At 50.0% G+C, this 17,491-nt stretch overlaps 1 protein-coding gene and 2 gene segments (V, D, J or C); all 3 read left to right on the forward strand.

The window, feature by feature from the left end:
- The first annotated feature begins 925 nt into the window (after positions 1 to 925).
- On the forward strand, positions 926 to 7,195 carry LOC128824790 (immunoglobulin lambda-1 light chain-like). The gene is made up of 3 exons (XM_054006703.1): positions 926 to 1,021; positions 1,139 to 1,492; positions 6,795 to 7,195. The coding sequence occupies exons 1-3, from the start codon at positions 976 to 978 to the stop codon at positions 7,193 to 7,195; spliced, it is 801 nt and encodes a 266-aa protein (XP_053862678.1). The 5' UTR covers positions 926 to 975.
- A 2,334-nt stretch (positions 7,196 to 9,529) lies between these two features.
- On the forward strand, positions 9,530 to 10,112 carry LOC128824791 (immunoglobulin lambda variable 5-39-like). The segment is given in 2 exon segments: positions 9,530 to 9,575; positions 9,700 to 10,112. Coding segments are annotated over 2 exon segments (459 nt in total).
- A 4,896-nt stretch (positions 10,113 to 15,008) lies between these two features.
- LOC128824541 (immunoglobulin lambda variable 5-39-like) overlaps positions 15,009 to 17,491 on the forward strand; it is a 159,733-nt gene continuing 157,250 nt past the window's right edge. Inside the window, 2 exon segments of the V gene segment in view lie at positions 15,009 to 15,101; positions 15,219 to 15,543. Coding sequence covers positions 15,056 to 15,101; positions 15,219 to 15,543 — 371 coding nt within the window.

The following is a 17,491-nucleotide window of genomic DNA, read 5'->3' on the forward strand; positions in this document are numbered from 1 at the left end:
AGGGGACTCCAGCGGCGTTTTAGTTGGTGGTGCAGACAGCGCTGATGCAGCAGACATGCCGTGCTGAGCTGGGGAGAGAATGGAGAAGGAGTGTGCTCCATACGTGCCCCAGGCCCACCACTCAGAGTTCAGGGGCACACTCTGTCCACACCAAGCCAGATCCACAAAGGGACGTGGGTGCCTAAGGTCCAGTTGTAGGCACCACTGCGACCCACCAAATCCCTGCTTGGCTGTCACCCAACCCTGTAGGCTCCTAAACTCACTAGGTAGCTACGTTTTTGCTCTAAAAGTTCCCTGGGCACCTGTGTTTCTGCCCCAGCATGATTCTCAAACTGCCCTGCCTACCGTGCCCATGGGACTGGATCTGGTGGACGTGCTCAGAGACCACCGAACTCCACACAAGGCGACTGGGGAGGAGACAGCCTCCCTTATAACACGTAGCTCAATAGTTCGGGTATTCACCCAGGATAGAGCCTGGTTCCGTTTCTTCTCTCTGCCTGATGAAGAGAAGGGATCTGAACAGGGATCTGCCCCCTCTCAGATGAGTGTCCTGAGACGAGGAGTACGTCACCCTCCTAACCCTGAAGCAGGGAAATGACAGGCCGACAGGGGGAGGATTGGGAAAATTACAAATAACTGAAAACAAGGGGTTAGAATGGAACCTGTCGCACAGTCTGAACTCCAGCAGCCTCCACTGCGAGCGTTCAAATGAAACCTTGATCCTGGCAGACGGTCATTGCTGGAGTGGAGCTGAGCTAGTGACCTTATAGAGCAGGAGCTCCTCCCTAAGGGACGGTCTCTCCTCCCACGTGCCCAGTTCTCTGTGATCAAAGGACCCAATCAGATAAGAACAAACTAGAATAAAGGTGGAGCTTAGATGCTTCCCCCCAGTAGGATCAATATAAGGGGCAGTGACTGTCAGGCCTTCTCAGTGGATCTGGCTGTTTTCTCCTAAGGGCTCAAAATCTCCTCACCATGCTCTGGGCTTCCCTCATCGTCCTACTGGGAACGTGGTGCACAGGTGAGAACAGGGGGCAGTGGGTTAAATAAGTTGCTGCTGAAGCCGATGCACAACCAGATTCAGTAGCGGCTGGGGACAGACAGGGAGGGGTTAATAAATTTCCACCATATTTTCCAGGTTCCAGCTCGCAGACTGTGGTGACTCAGCTGCCTTCAGTGTCAGTGTCCCCAGGAAACACCGTGAAACTCTCCTGCACCCTGAGCAGTGGGACCAGCATCGGTGACTACTATGTGTCCTGGTACCAGCAGAAACCTGGGAATTCCCCACGATACCTGCTGTATTACTATTCGGATTCCAGCAAGGGCCAGGGCTCTGGGGTCCCTGCTCGCTTCTCTGGTTCCAAAGACTCGTCCAGTAACGCCGGCTATCTGACCATCTCCGGGGCTCTGGCAGAAGATGAGGCTGATTATTACTGTTCTGTGATAAAGAGTGGCACTGCTGTTCTACACAGTGACACAGACACATGGGGAAGTGAGACAAAAACACCCTTCCCTCCTCTCCCCCAGCCTGGGCCCTGTGTGCACAGTTCACCAGTTTCTCAGTTTTGTCTCTGGCTGTGACAAATCACACAGCTGTTTATGACCAGGAAATTCACTCCATACAGCTATTTCCGGCTCCCTCCTCATTCTCCTTCTGCAGGATGGGGACTATCACCTTCTTCTCCCTAAGAGTCAGCATCCCCTCTGCTATCAGAGTGGGGAGCAGAGACAACACTCCTATCACAGCCGTAAGTGTCAGCACAATTTAATTCCTTCTCAGATCTTCCCCAAGACCCGCAGCAAAGATAATGGAGTCAGGCCCTGAGATTTTTGATGCAGAAACACATCAGTGGCAGAGGGGTAGATGGATATAGAGAGGAATGGAGCATGAGGCACCACAGATAAGGAAACCAAGGGCTATTCAGGTGGCATCACTGGCTGAGAGGGGTGGCAGGGAAGATTTCTGAGCTCAGTTTTGCGCATTGTGAGCTTGACACCAGATGAGCCATCAAAGGGCGGGATACCGGTGAGACCATGCCAGATGCAAGAATGAGCAGCAGGAGACAGGGCCGGTGTGACATACACCCTATATTCTTTATGGAAATATGCTTATAATATGGACATGGCATAACTGAGATATATTTTATGCCAGATGGGTCTTATAAGGTATCATTCAAAATGTTACAATTGACTGAATGTGATTATCCAATTTCTATGCACGTATAATTTCTGTGTCTAAAGTTAGGAATATTGACTATGTAACAATAACAGCTGTGTGTGTATTTGGGAGACACACACCAGACAACAGGCCATTAGCTTTGATGGCCCATTAGGAAAAAAGAATAAGACTTTGAAGATCGTCATTTCACTCCTTCCTGAGAGGTGTCCTGAGACCTACCTGTGACACTACTAGGTCAGGGGGTCCTGTCACCTGGTACTAAACACCATCTTGGACTTCTAGTAATTTTCCACGAAAAGGAGAGGGAGGTCAAGACTGGGAAACAAAAGATTCCTGCCTTGTCTAAATCTTATTTGAGGCTGGGGAGTAAGGCAAACAGGACTCATCTCCATTGCCTTCCTGCCCAAGAAGAAAGACTGCTGAAAGTACCTGAAGAGACAAAGGAACTGAGCGGTAGGACAGGCTAGGGCTGGGTCCAGACCAGTGCCAGCTCCAGCATTTCTGCAGCGCCCCCCCCCCCCCCAAAAAGCCGCGATCGGAGGTGGCAATTCGGTTGGGGAGGGGGAAAGCCGCGATCAGGATCGGCGGCAGCAATTTGCTCCTAGAGGGAGTGAGGGACCTGCCGCCACCAAATTGCCGCACGTGCCGCCCCCTCCCTTGGCCGCCCCAAGCACCTGCTTGTTAAGTTGGAGCCTTTACTATGTGTGTGTGTGTGTGTGTGTGTGTGTGTGTGTGTGTGTATGTATGCTATAGAGGGCTTGAGAGTCTAGCACAGCACAAACAGGGTGTGAAAACCCAGGCTGCTAGAAAGGGCGGGCTCAGTGTGATCCGAGCACCTCAGGTGGCATCCTGGATGGGGGCGGGGTCCAACCTGTCACAGCTGGAGAGGAGAAATGTATCAGCACAGAGGTGATACAGACCCCATGTGAGCAGATGGAGATACTGAAGGATAAGGCTCAGAGAGAGAAAAGGAGAGGACAAGGAGGGAGGCCTGTGGGACTCGCACAGAGAAGGGGAACGGAGAAGGAGAAGGAGAAGGAGCTGACAAAAGAGATGCTGACCGAGCAGCCAGGGAGGTAGGGGAAATCCAGCCCAATTACTCAGCACCCCAGGCATCCAAGAGTCCATCATCCCCAGACACCACTCTCTGCACAGGGGCCAAATTTAACCTTTAAGTTCCCAGCTTCATTGCCCTTCACCAGAGTCACCATCTCTTGTGGTTTTATAGCGAGTCCAGCGCTAATTAGGGGTTTTGCTGAAAGCCCCAGATTCTGGAGTCCAGTGATTCCGTGAGCACCTCGGCTTTCAGTGACTAGGTAAGGAAGTTTTCAGCCCTCAGGATTGCAAAGAAGATATTGAAAAAGTGACCTTAGCATGCCCGAAAGGCTCAAACACTCAAAGACACGTAGAACGGTGCCCCCGTGTGCATATTTATTCATTTCATTATTTCCAGCGGCCTGACTCAGAATTTGAGAACTCTAGGAGCTGGCTATTTGCTTTATGGCACTGGCCCAACTCACCTGCGGAGGCTGCCAGAAGCCTGCATGCAGTACTAGCAGCCATGGGCAGCGACGGGTTAAGGGACCTAGTGGAGCTGAGCAGTGCTCCATTACCCTGGGGCTACAACTCCCCATTTGGTCTCTGTGAGTCTGATCCCCTCTGCTGTCAGCCTGCCTTGTCCCCAGCAGTCCCCACCTTAGTTCTAACTCCCCTCCCAGCTTTGCGTTCCTGTGGACTGTGTGAACTGCCCAGGGCCGGCTGCAGCGTTTGGGGGTCAGCAGGAACGGCTGGGCTAATGCAACGGTTACTAAGAAACAGAGCAACTTCTCATGACTTTAAAAATTCTGCCAGGAGGCAAATCTGGGCTGGGGAATAGGAACCAAGGTCCCAAGCTGGCCTGGGGAGCTGGAATTAGAATAGGAAATGTTGGTAAAACTGTCAGCTAGGGCAAGAGATCACCTCTGCAAGTGTAGCGCTGGCCATTAGAGGGAGCTCTTCAGCTAGAACAGTGATTCCCAAACTTTAACAACCTGTGAACCCCTTTCACCAAAATGTCAAGTCTCGTGAACCCCCTCCTAAAAAAGAATATTTCCAGGGATTTTCTCCTTTACCTAAGTATAAATTATAAAAGCAGGGATCTTGGAAATATAAAATGTGTTTTTATGACATGCTTATGACACACTATTTATTATTAATTATTATTAATCATTACAGTATTTTATTACATTATGAAAATGGCAACACTCTTCCAAGATCTCACTTTCATAGCTTGTATCACTTTGAATAAGCCTGTTATAAGACAAGGCTCCTGTGTTTCATCAAGAAGTATCAGATGTGAAACAGTGTGAAGGTAACTATGTGTAACTCAAAGAGTTCCTCTTATACAAGCATTCAGGTCTTGAGCAGTTCAAGCAAACAACGCATGTTACAACAAAGCTTAAACTTGTTCTTCATAATCATTTTAAAAACAATACTAGCTGCCTATTTAATTTTAAAAACAGGGAAGATCTCTGAGCTCGGTGGTGCCCAAGATGAGCCTTTGAAGCCAGGAGCCGCAAACAGCTGAGACGCAGGAGCGAGAGTCTGTGCAAGGTGGGAGTGAGCTCAGGAGCCAGGTCTGGAGTGCAGAGGTGTGCCAGCGATTGTCAGCGCAGTGGTGACACTGATCCCATGTGGGCGCAGTAGGTCACCCCAGGGTCAGATGCAAAGGGAGAAGGGGGGGGGTGAGGAGAGAGCTCTCCTATCAAATCACAGACATTTTAAGCCACTCTCTTGCTTCTGGGGCAGCAGACTCCTGACGTTTGAGCACTCGGGGTTGGCAGTAGTGCCTCATGGCAGCAGCCCCAGGAGGCTACCGGAGGGCTGGCAACCTGGGTGCTTGTGAAGGGAACTGAGAGACTCCTCTCTTTGTGTGTGGGGAGCATAACAGGGCCAGACCAGGCCAGAGCAGAGACATTCCTCCATCTCGCCACCCACCCACCCAAACCGAGCTGAGTGCAGACTTTGATCCAGATTCCAGCTTCATCACTTGTGCTCTTTCTAATTCCAGGGGACAATGGCACCTTAGCCCTCTCTTAGCCCTGATCCTGAGCCCACAGCAATCAACAGAAAGACCCCCAGAACCCACCTGACTCCAGCAGGCTTTGGGTCAGACCCTTAATGCCTTCTGAAGCCTTGCTGAGGAAGTGTAATGAAACCATGCCCCACAGAACAGCTGTCTCGAGTAGCGCTGCACAGATATTCCGGTTCACTATTCATAAACCTCCACTTGACTGAACCCCCACGCAGGTGCACTGATGCCTGGGATGGACACATCTTTTTATATCTTGTCCTGGAACATTCTTTTAGGGGGGAAAAAAGGTGTCACAAAAACACACGTGAATGTCTTGGCTCAGCGGTTCATGTCAGAAGTGTTCACTCAGCCATTCTGGACTCTCTTTGATGTCTCCACCTGCCGATAAATGGTTCAGCCAATCAGTGGAAAAGCAGAAATAAGACCATGTGACTTAGGGGAGCAGTCAGATATCATGAATAATGAATCAAAGTGAATAGTGTATGACCATCTAGTGACTGAAACAAACTCACGGGAAGTGTCTGTTAAACAATTCTAAATAACAACCAATGTTATAACAATCAAAATAGGTTTCTGGCTAATTTGCGAAGAGGGAAAAGAGTAAAATTCAATTAATAGTTTCCCCAACCTCAAGATTGTGGGCAGGACAAGTCTCAAAGCTCCATGATGGTAGTTGCAGGGGAAGAGGGGTGTCCTTGGTTCCAAAGCAGTTTGTGGGTGGACTATTCCTTTTCCGACATGATATCCCTTCTATATGACATGTCTCCAGCTCTTTCTGCCTCCTTGGTGGCACCAGTGTGACTGTCTTGGGCCCCTGGAGAACAACTTCTCGCCTTTCTTTTTAATCTCTGGGGGAAATACCCCTTGTGGGGTGACTCTGATCTAGATATTGCAATAAGCCAATCTCCTGTGGGGAAGCCTCAACTTGTCTTTTCCTTCTGCATCAGCTGGACTCCATTCTGCGACATTCTTTGGTCATGCAGATCATTTAACCCGAATATACCCGGTTTCCCGCCCTACCTGTAGCCCCTTCAGTGCTGTAGGTTTAACTTTGAGCAGAGCACTGGGGTTTGATAGCTCCTCATGGAAATGTCTAGGCTGCTTCCATCGGACGCTTGAGTCAGCTGTGGTTACTACTGGAGCAGAACTGAAAGCACTTTTATAAGCCCGGAGCTTCTCATGGAAGGTCAGTCCCCTCCCCCATGGCCATCTCCCGGTGGGGACACAGACCAGCAGAAGATAGCAGATTAGCATAAAGGGTGGAGCTTGGAAGCTCCCTCACCCTGGCAGGTTAATATAAGGCCAAGACACTGTAGTGTATGTTCAGTGTATCTGGCTTCTACCAACAGCCTGAAATCTCCTCACCATGCTCTGGGCTCCTCTCATCGTCCTGCTGGGGACGTGGTGCACAGGTGAGAATGGGGGAAGGAGAGAAGATGAAAAGATTCCCATTCCCCACTCTGCAGAACTCGTCCCCTGCAAGGTGAGGTACCAGGGTCGGATCTCTCTGAGAGCTAACACCTTTTACCATTGTATCCCCAGCCTCCAGCTCCCAGCCTGTCCTGACTCAGCCGCCCTCCATGACCGCATCTCCTGGACAGACAGTCAAAATCTCCTGTTCCATGAGCAGTGGGGTCACTGTGCAGAGCTATGACCAATCCTGGCAGCAACAGACGCCTGGCAGCCCTCCGCGATACTTGCTCTATTACTATAACAGCATGAGTAGGGGCTCTGGGGTCCCCGACCGATTCTCAGGGTCCAAGGAGAGCTCCAGCAACGTTTGGTATTTGACCATCACCAATGTCCAGGCAGAGGACGAGGCTGATTATTACTGTGCTGTGTGGTATGGCAGCGGGGGAGTGTCTCACAGTGATACACCCACATGGGGAAGTGAGACAGAAACATCCCCTGAGCAAATCGCATCCTCCCTGGCCAGGGTCTGAGCTCTCAGCTGCGCTGGCTGCAGAATTTGGCACTGGCTGTGACATCGTCTGTCGATACCAGAGACTTGACTGCGTGACGCTCACTGTGTCCCTGTGCAGGGAGTTAGGAGTTTGTTGGGTCTGGTGCTGGTGGCATCAGGTCTTTTCATCTCTTCCTTCACGGTTCGGTGTCAAGTGAACTCCCAAACTCTGAAAGTGAATCTGAGTCCCAGCCACTGGGCTCCAGCTGGTTTTGTCTGGACACCCTGAGTCTACAGTGATTTCACTGTCAACCCATTAACCGGCCGAGGGTTGTTCCGAGGTTTCACAGACTTTGTTTGTAGTTTCTAAAGCAGCCCCAGAGCAGGTGAAAGTCTCTTGTGTTTGTGTTTCAGTTCCTCCCCAGCCTGCAAGAGAACAGCTCTTCTTAGTCTTTGTCCCCCCATCCGCCTCCTCACATGCCCTGCAGGGATCGCGGCTGCCTGTTAAGTAATAACATTCGGAATAGAAATGATGGTAGAAATGTAACCACTAGGAGGAGCTCGTGATCTGTAACATGTCAAAGATAAGAGACTATCCATAGCTCCTTCTAAGGACCCTTTCTGCTACAAGCTCCTGAGATACAGAAGTGTGTCTAGATTACAGAGGCATTTCATCTATAGTAAGAAATGTCCCATTTATAACTACTAGAAATCCCACTACGGAATGTACTATTACTAAATACTAATGAGCTGCACTTTATAGCACGTTCCTTTCAAGAACCGCAGGATCTCTACAGAGGTTACTGACTTACGCTTCACAAATCCCAGACAGAGTATGAGAAAGGCCTTTCTACAATAAGAATGACATTCATAACCATGACACCCCCTTCTACCTACAAATCCCAGCCAAACAAAAACCAAAGGGTAAAATGTAACCCCCCGAAACTAATCAACCAGGAACAAAAATCTAACAATCAAGAAAAGTAAATGAATGAAATTTAAAAAAATCTAACCCACAAACCCTGCCCCCAGCAGAGTTTCTACCCTGAGTAGGGAAAAAGACTCCATGAGGGTCTCCGTTGTTGCTATCAGTTTTACATGGCAGGTGCTCAGACGCTGTGGTGATGGGTGGTGGTATAAACCCCCTAGATAAGATAGGAGCCTCTTTTTATTGATGAGGAAATTTGGACTCAGAAAGGATTTGACTTTGGCCATGGTCATACAGCATGTCTGTGGCAGGGTTGGGAATCAAACCTGTATCGCCTGAGTCTCAGAGCACTCTTCTAACCTACAGCTTCTGCTTCCTCTCAAATAGTCTGCTCTGGAGTTCCAGCGCCCCCACCTCCTGTCTGCAGTCTCTCCCTGTTCCTGGTACCTCCTCATTCCCCAGTTTCTTTATGGGTGAGTAGGGACAATGAGAGAGGGTTGTGAATAGGAGGAAGGTCAGTGCAGGCAGACATGGATCATATCAGGACCCCATATGAAAGCATCCCTCCACAGGACAGCTATTTACCGATCAACAGGTACTTAAGGGCTGTCCTGAATTGGGCCTGGGGTTGATGGTTCTCAGGTTTGAGTTGGTGGGCAATATGGCAGGTAGGTTCCCATCACACAGAATCCCCATGCCCTTCCACTGCCCCCAGACAGCGGACAAGGTTCCTCATTAGTCCCAAGTCTCCCATGTGTATTATCACCCCATAATATCCCTAAAGAGAAGCCAAAACACCTGCAGTCCTACAGTGTGGCCTGGAGAGCAGAGAAACCGTGGCTGCTGGCAAAGAACAGCTACTAAGCACATGCATCCCCAGCCACAGAAACATCACCCTCCCGTATCATCTGCTGACTCCCTGCACCCTACAATTTCCCCTTCCCACTCCCCTAGCTTTGCTTTCGACTTGTCAGTCATGGGCAGAGTGTATCCATTTCACTCTCCTCATTCCCAGACACTCACAAGTTGTGTTTGCTCAACCTGTGAATCAAGTGTCAGCCTTCATGCAAACCTGGGAACTGTCAGGTCAAAAGAGAAAGGGTTGGGAAAGTTATAAACTACTGAAAACAATGGAAACCATCCCACAGTCTAATCTCCAACAGCCGCCCCTGTGAGCGCTCAAATACAGCATTACAGAGTCAGCCCTGTGGAAATGCAATTGAACCAGTGACTTATACAGCAGGAGCTTCTCTCCAAAGGGTTGGTCTCCCCTCCCATATGGCTCTCTCTCTGTGATCATAGGGACCAATCAGACGACAGCAGATTAGCATAAAGGCAGAGCGTGGAGGCTCCTCCCGCAGGAGGATCAATATAAGGGGCAGATACTGTGGGGGATTCTCAGTGGATTTGGCTGGTTTTCTCCTGCAGACCTGAAATCTCCTCACCATGCTCTGGGCTCCCCTCATCGTCCTGCTGGGGACGTGGTGCACAGGTGAGAACATGGGGAGTGGATTAAATACACATTGGCGTTACTGCTGAAGCCAATGCACAAACTGTGTCACTAGTGACTGGGGACGGACAGGGAGGGATTGACAGGTCTCTACAATACTTTTCAGGTTCCAGCTCACAGCCTGTTTTGACGCAGCCGCCCTCAGTGTCAGTGTCCCCAGGAAACACCGTGAAACTCTCCTGCACCATGAGCAGTGGGACCAGCATCAGTGACTATAATGTGCGATGGTTCCAGCAGAAACCTGGGAATTCTCCACGATACCTACTGAGATACAAGTCAGATTCTGACAAGCACCAGGGCTCTGGGGTCCCTGCTCGCTTCTCTGGTTCCAAAGACACGGCCAGTAACACTGGCTATTTAACCATCTCCAGCACCCTTGCGGAGGATGAGGCTGATTATTACTGTGCTGTGTGGCACAGTGATGCTCATCACAGTGACACAGTCAGATGGGGAAGTGAGACAAAAACCTCCCTCCCCAGCCTGGGCTCAGAATTGCCCATGCTGCAGAGTTTGGTCTGAGCTGATAACACCTCACACAGATAACTCCCATCTCAAGGAAATTCACCCCCTCACAAGTGCTCCCTCCACATTATGCTTCTGCAGCATGAGGAAGGGGCAGTTTACTCCGTCTAGGAGTTAACATCCCCACTGTCTTCAATGGGGAGAGGGAGAGATTCACTTCCCCTTACAGGCTCAAGTGACATCAGGGCTCAGGTCCTTTCAAAGATCCAGCCCCCCCAGAAAGAGAAGGCAGTCAGGGGCTCCCTTTTCTAAGTAGGACCATCCAGAGGTGGAAGAGGGAGTTAATGGCTATGGGAGTGGGAAGGGGCATGAGGCGAGAGTGGCACGGAAACAAAGGGGATTTCAGGCCCTCATTGACAGCTGAATGGAATGTCTGGGGGGATGTTTGTGGGGCAGCGCCAGGGTGAGACCAGGGCAGAGCTGGGCAAGCTCTGGGGTGGACAGGTCGGGGTCAAGCTGGGCTTGTAAAAGGCCAGAGAGTACTATGTTGGAGGTTGAAGTGGTGGTGGAGATGAACAGGAGAAAGCAACTGATGCAGCCACTGGGACATTGTTAAAAGCTCTGAAGGAAAAAGTGAGAGGATTTGCTGTGGGGTGGAGAGGGAGGAGTGGAGACACCCCCTGCATGTGAGTCTGGTTGTCAGGGAGGATTAGAGATGGGCATAGAGAAGAGGGGTTGGGAGGGAAGATCTCTGAGCTCAGCTTTGGCCATGGTGAGCTTGAGATGACAGGAGACATGACCAGCTGAGATGCCAGAGGCACTACAGGAGACCGCTCTGCAGGGGAGAAGGATATCGGAGAGTTGTTAGCGTAGATGTGGTACTGCGCCCACAACGGGTCACCCAGTGATCAGCTGCAGAGGGAGAAAAGGAGGGAGCAGAGGAGAGAGCTCATAACAAATCTCAGGGGTTCTAAGCCAACCCCAGGACTCTGGGGAGCCTGACCCATGAGGTTTGAACACTTGGATTTGGTTGGCAATAGTCCCTCATGGCAGTGGCCCACGTCACCTGAGGAGGCTACCAGAAGCCCACATACAACACTGGAGACCATGGGGAGCCAGCGAACATGGGGCCTGGTGGAGCTGAGGAGCCGTCCATAACCCTGGGGCCCCAACTCCTCAGCCAGTCTCCATGAGTGAGCTCCCCACTGCTCCCACCTTCCCTGTCCCCACAGCCCTCACCGAATTTCTGATCCCCTCCCCACAGGTTTTCATCCCTACCGAGTTTCTGAGGTATGCAGGCCCTGCTGCAGAGTCTGAAGATCAGCAGGAACTGCTGGTATAAAACAAAGGTAACAATGGTGCACAGTAACTTCTTGGGACTTTAAAAGGTCTGCAAGGAGGAAAATCTGAGCCAGGAAGCACGACCTGAGGTCCCGGAGCTGGGGGAGCTGGAATTAAAATAGGAAATGATTGTAACACTGTTAATCAGCTCTTAAGAAGTCATCATTTCTGCAAGTGCACCTGTCGCCACTAGAGGGAGCTCTTCATTTATAATATACTCAAGGCCCTTCCCTTCCGTTTTTATTTTGTTCGGTATTTCCTGGGAATTTATCAGTACACCTCTACCCGTATATAACGCTGTATTCGGGAGCCAAAAAATCTTACCGCTTATAGGTGAAACCGCGTTATATCGAACTTGCTTTGATCCGCCAGAGCGTACAGCCCCACCCTCCCGGAGCGCTGCTTTACCGCGTTATATCCGAATTCACGTTATATCGGGGTAGAGGTGTATCTATTACCTGCCCAAACCCATTTTGGTCACTAATGTGTAACCCAGTAGCTAGAAAACCTTTATTGCTATTACATGTTAGGCACGTATCTGGTGGTCATCACTAGGGTTGATGTAGATGCTGAAAGTGGTGCCATTTTTCTATATCACGTAATATTTAGACGTTATCGGGCATCCAATCTGGAAAAATCATAAAATCCCCAAAAGGGCCATAACTTGTAGAAACATATTTTAATTTTGACCAAAATTGGCAGAAAGCTTCTAAATACAATTGATAATGCAAATATGGACTCAAACTAGTACTGGTTTGGAAAGTTTAGGAAATATTTAGCACCAGGTAAAATATTTTATGCATTTTCCTGTAATTTTTTGCCTTCAATTAAAGCAAAAATCTGTAGTTACATGACAGCATGAGCTTGTTTGTACCGTGTAATGCAACACAATTGCATTATTTATAGAATGGACTGATTTAAGAAAAGCGTTGCTTTCTCCTATTTTTATGAGGTTATGCAGATAATAAGATCCCCACCCTTACTGATAAAACATATTTTTGATGCTAACTGCTCGGCCGGAGACATAAGACTAAAACACACATGCTACAACTGTAACTATCTTCTTACTCTCATTGAATACAATGACAGTACATGTAAACTCCTTATATAACAGTTATGATTCTTAGTATAAGGGTTGTAGAATGTCTTCATATGGATATATCATATGAATAACAAAGTATAACCACGTTCTCTTATGTAACCTGTACATATAACTACCAGCTACTGAATGTCTAATGCAACACCTCTCCTAGCTATATTTTTACTCACAAAAATAGTCACTGTGCTTTGCAGATAGTTCAAACATTTCAACTCCCCCTCGGAATCTGTGTCTGACGTGTTCACTACTCTGTTGCTACACTCATCGCTGACACAGTTGCATGCATCAGAAAACATGAAATCTTCCCTGCGGCCTTTGCATTTCCTTGTTGCACGGGTACTCTCACAGCCGCAGGGCACAAAGGTGAGGATGGTTCTGGAGCAGGTGGCAGCACCATTGTTTGAGGAACAGGATGTCCCGGGGCTGTGCTATCACCTATCCGTTGTTGACAGGGGACACCTTAAGATGCTGAACTGTTGCAGGATTCTTTATATGTGACTGGTAATTTGCACATTTCAGCTGCTGTCTGAAAGAGGCCATTGCTGGTGGCAGTTTCTCATTTGTTCTTAACAAACAGCTCCTAGCGCGCGTTATCCGGAGATGCTGGCTTCTTCCCACAGTACAGGAAAGATACCAGGGAGACGTGGGCTGCTGACTCTGAAAAAGCTGCAGTTGAGTTGGGCTGCAGTTACCTCCCTTCAAAATTTGTTGGTGACACCGAGCAAGGACTACATGATTCAGCTGCTGCTTGGTTCTTCATTAACTCTGTGCTTAGGTCAGGCCTGTCCATGCCCTGAATTCAAAGTAAGACTCCTAATTTATAAAGCCATCAACAAGCAAAGGCGTAGCTACTTCCTAGACTGTCGTATCATCTTTGATGTGTGACCTTGTCTGAGTGTTTCTGCTCTTTGCCTCCACACGGCTCACGCTGTAGGTAATGGGAGCAGGCCTAGCAATGAGAGCAGGCACTTAAGTCACTGACACGCCACAGCCGATATCTCACGCTTGTTCGTGGGATGGGAAGAAATCACTTTTCTTTTGAACAAAGCTATGGGGGGGAAATGAGCAGCATTCACATAGATCATATCTCACTAGCCTTCCCCTGACCTTACCAACACCCAGCCCTAAACCCCCAAAATCCAACCATTGTTAGACTGTCACTTTGGTTCTACAAAGTGGTGTGGCTGTGAGCAAGACATGGAATGCCAACAGTCACGCGAGACACACGGCAGTAGCTTTTCTGTTTAAAAGTGAACTTTCAAAGTGCTCTACAGTTCCCAGACAGAGTCACATTGGCTTGGAAGTTGGTATGCTGGGAGACGGCCTCGGGTACCATTTGGGGTCATGGTCGGAGGGCTCCTGAGATACAGCCCTTCCCCTCCTGGCCAATGACATGTGTTTAATTTTAGTGGCTCTGAAAGGCCCGGAATAGCATCTAGGCTACAATTTGGAGGTCATTTGGTGAAGAGAGCCTCCCCTTTCCCCCTCCCTGTTTTTACAATGAGGAAAACTGCCCAGGGCACTCCAGCGGCGTTTTAGTTAGTGGTGCAGACAGCACTGACACAGCAGACATACTGTGCTGAGCTGGGGAGAGAACGGAGAAGGAGTGTGCTCCATACATGCCCCAGGCCCACCACCCAGACTTCAGGGGAGCTAAGAATGGGCACACACTGTCCACATCAAGCCAGATCCACAATGGGACATAGGTGCCTAAGGTCCAGTTGTAGGCACCACTGCGACCCACAAAATCCCTGCTCAGCAGTCGCCCAACCCTGTAGGTGCCTAAACTCACTAGGCAGCTACATTTTTGCTCTAAAAGTTCCCTGGGCACCTGTCTTTCTGCCTCTGAGCACGTGCACTGCTTTTTCCCTCTAGACACCCGACACCTAGCTCATGCCTAAGCCCCAGCGTGATTCTCAAACTGCCCTGCCTACCGTGCCCGTGGGACTGGATCTGGTGGGCGTGCTCAGAGACCACCGAACTCCACACAAGGCGACTGGGGAGGAGACAGCCTCCCTTATAACATGTAGCTCAATAATTCGGGTATTCACCCAGGATAGAGCCTGGTTCTATTTCCACTCTCTGCCTAATGAAGAGAAGGGATCTGAACTGGAATCTGCCCCCTCTCAGATGAGTGTCCTGAGATGAGGAGTACGTCCCCCTCCTAACCCTGAAGCAGGGAAATGACCAGCTGACAGGGGAAGGATTGGGAAAGTTACAAATAACTGAAAACAAGGGGTTAGAATGGAACCTGTCGCACAGTCTGAACTCCAGCAACCTCCACTGCGAGCGTTCAAATGAAACCTTGATCCTGGCAGACGGTCATTGCTGGAGTGGAGCTGAGCTAGTGACCTTATAGAGCAGGAGCTCCTCCCTAAGGGATGGTCTCTCCTCCCACATGCCCACCTCTCTGTGATCATAGGACCCAATCAGATAAGAACAAATAAAGGTGGAGCTTAGCTGCTGCTTCCCCCAGTAGGATCAATATAAGGGGCAGAGACTGTCAGGCCTTCTCAGTGGATCTGGCTGTTTTCTCCTAAAGGCCCGAAATCTCCTCACCATGCTCTGGGTTCCCCTCATCCTCCTGCTGGGGACGTGGTGCACAGGTGAGAACAGGGGGCAGTGGGTTAAATAAGTTGCTGCTGAATCTAATGCACAACCAGATTCAGTAGTGGCTGGGGACAGACAGGGAGGGGTTGATAAATTTCCACCATATTTTCCAGGTTCCAGCTCGCAGACTGTGGTGACTCAGCCGCCCTCAGTGTCAGTGTCCCCAGGAAACACTGTGAAACTCTCCTGCACCATGAGCAGTGGGACCAGCATCGGTGACTATTACGTGAACTGGTACCAACAGAAACCTGGGAATTCCCCACGATACCTGCTGTATTACTATACGGATTCCAGCAAGGGCCAGGGCTCTGGGGTCCCTGCTCGCTTCTCTGGTTCCAAAGACACGTCCAGTAACGCCGGCTATCTGACCATCTCCGGGGCACTGGCAGAGGATGAGGCTGATTATTACTGTGCTGTGATAAAGAGTGGCACTGGTGTTCCACACAGTGACACAGACAGATGGGGAAGTGAGACAAAAACACCCTTCCCTCCTCTCCCCGGCCTGGGCCCTGTGTGCACAGTTCACCAGTTGCACAGTTTTGTCTCTGGCTGTGACAAATCACACAGCAGTTTGTGACCAGGAAATTCAGTCCATACAGCTATTTCCGGCTCCCTCCTCATTCTCCTTCTGCAGGATGGGGACTATCACCTTCTTCTCCCTAAGGGTATGTCTACACTACGGGATTAATCCGAATTTATATAATTCGAATTTGGGAAACAGATTGTATAAAGTCGAATGTATGCGGCCACACTAAGCACATTAATTCGGCGGTGTGCGTCCAAGTACCGGGGCTAGCGTCGATTTCTGGAGCGTTGCACTGTGGGTAGCTATCCCATAGCTATCCCATAGTTCCCGCAGTCTCCCGCGCCCATTGGAATTCTGGGTTGAGATCCCAGTGCCTGATGGGACAAAAAAACGTTGTCGCAGGTGGTTCTGGGTACAGCCTCACCCCTCCCTCCCTCCCTGCATGAAAGCAACAGACGGCAGACAACCATTTCACGCCTTTTTTCCTGGGTGAACACTGCAGACTCCATACCACAGCAAGCATGGAGCCCGCTCAGCTCAAAACAGCAGTCATGAACATTGTAAACACCTCGCGCGTTCTCGTGGAGTTTATGCTGAGCCAGGACCAGAAAAACGAGGCGAGGAGGCAGCGACGGCGGCAGCGCAGCGACAAGCGTGATGAGGACATGGACATGGACACGGACACTGACACAGAATTCTGTGAAACCGCGGGCCCCGGTGCTTTGGAGATCATGTTGTTAATGGGGCAGGTTCTATCCATGGAACGCCGATTCTGGGCAAGGGAAACAAGCACAGACTGGTGGGACCGTATAGTGTTGCAGGTGTGGGATGATTCCCAGTGGCTGCGAAACTTTCGCATGCGTAAGGGCACTTTCATGGAACTTTGTGACTTGCTTTCCCCTGCCCTGAAATGCCAGAATACCAAGATGAGACCAGCCCTCACAGTTGAGAAGCGAGTGGCAATAGCCCTGTGGAAGCTTGCAACGCCGGCCACTACCGGTCAGTCGGGAATCAATTTGGAGTGGGCAAATCTTCTGTGGGGGCTGCTGTGATGCAAGTAGCCAAAGCAATCACTCAGGTGCTGCTACAAAAGCTAGTGACTCTGGGAAATGTGCAGGTCATAGTGGATGGCTTTGCTGCAATGGGATTCCCTAACTGTGGTGGGGCGATAGATGGAACCCATATCCCTATCTTGGCACCGGAGCACCAGGGTACCCAGTACATAAACCGCAAGGGGTACTTTTCAATGGTGCTGCAAGCACTTGTGGATCACAAGGGACGTTTCACCAACATCGACGTGGGCTGGCCGGGAAGGGTTCATGACGCTCGCGTCTTCAGGAACACTACTCTGTTTAAAGGGCTGCAGCAAGGGACTTACTTTCCGGACCAGAAAACAACCGTTGGGGATGTTGAAATGCCAATAGTTATTCTTGGGGACCCAGCCTACCCCTTAATGCCATGGCTCATGAAGCCATACACAGGCAGCCTGGACAGGAGTCAGGAGCTGTTCAACTACAGGCTGAGCAAGTGCAGAATGGTGGTAGAATGTGCATTTGGCCAATTAAAATGTCGCTGGCGATCGTTATTGACTCGCTCAGACCTCAGCCAAACCAATCTCCCCATTGTTATTTCTGCTTGCTGTGTGTTCCACAATCTCTGTGAAAATAAGGGGGAGACCTTTATGGCGGGGTGGGAGGCTGAGGCAAATTGCCTGGCTGCCGATTACGCGCAGCCAGACACCGGGGCGATTAGAAGAGCACACCAGGAAGCGCTGTGCATCAGAGAAGCTTTGAAAACCAGTTTCATGAGTGGCCAGGCTACAGTGTGAAATATCTGTTTGTTTCTCCTTCATGAAAACCC

Source organism: Malaclemys terrapin, chromosome 16 (genome assembly GCF_027887155.1).
Source record: "Malaclemys terrapin pileata isolate rMalTer1 chromosome 16, rMalTer1.hap1, whole genome shotgun sequence".
Lineage (NCBI taxonomy): Eukaryota > Metazoa > Chordata > Testudines > Emydidae > Malaclemys > Malaclemys terrapin.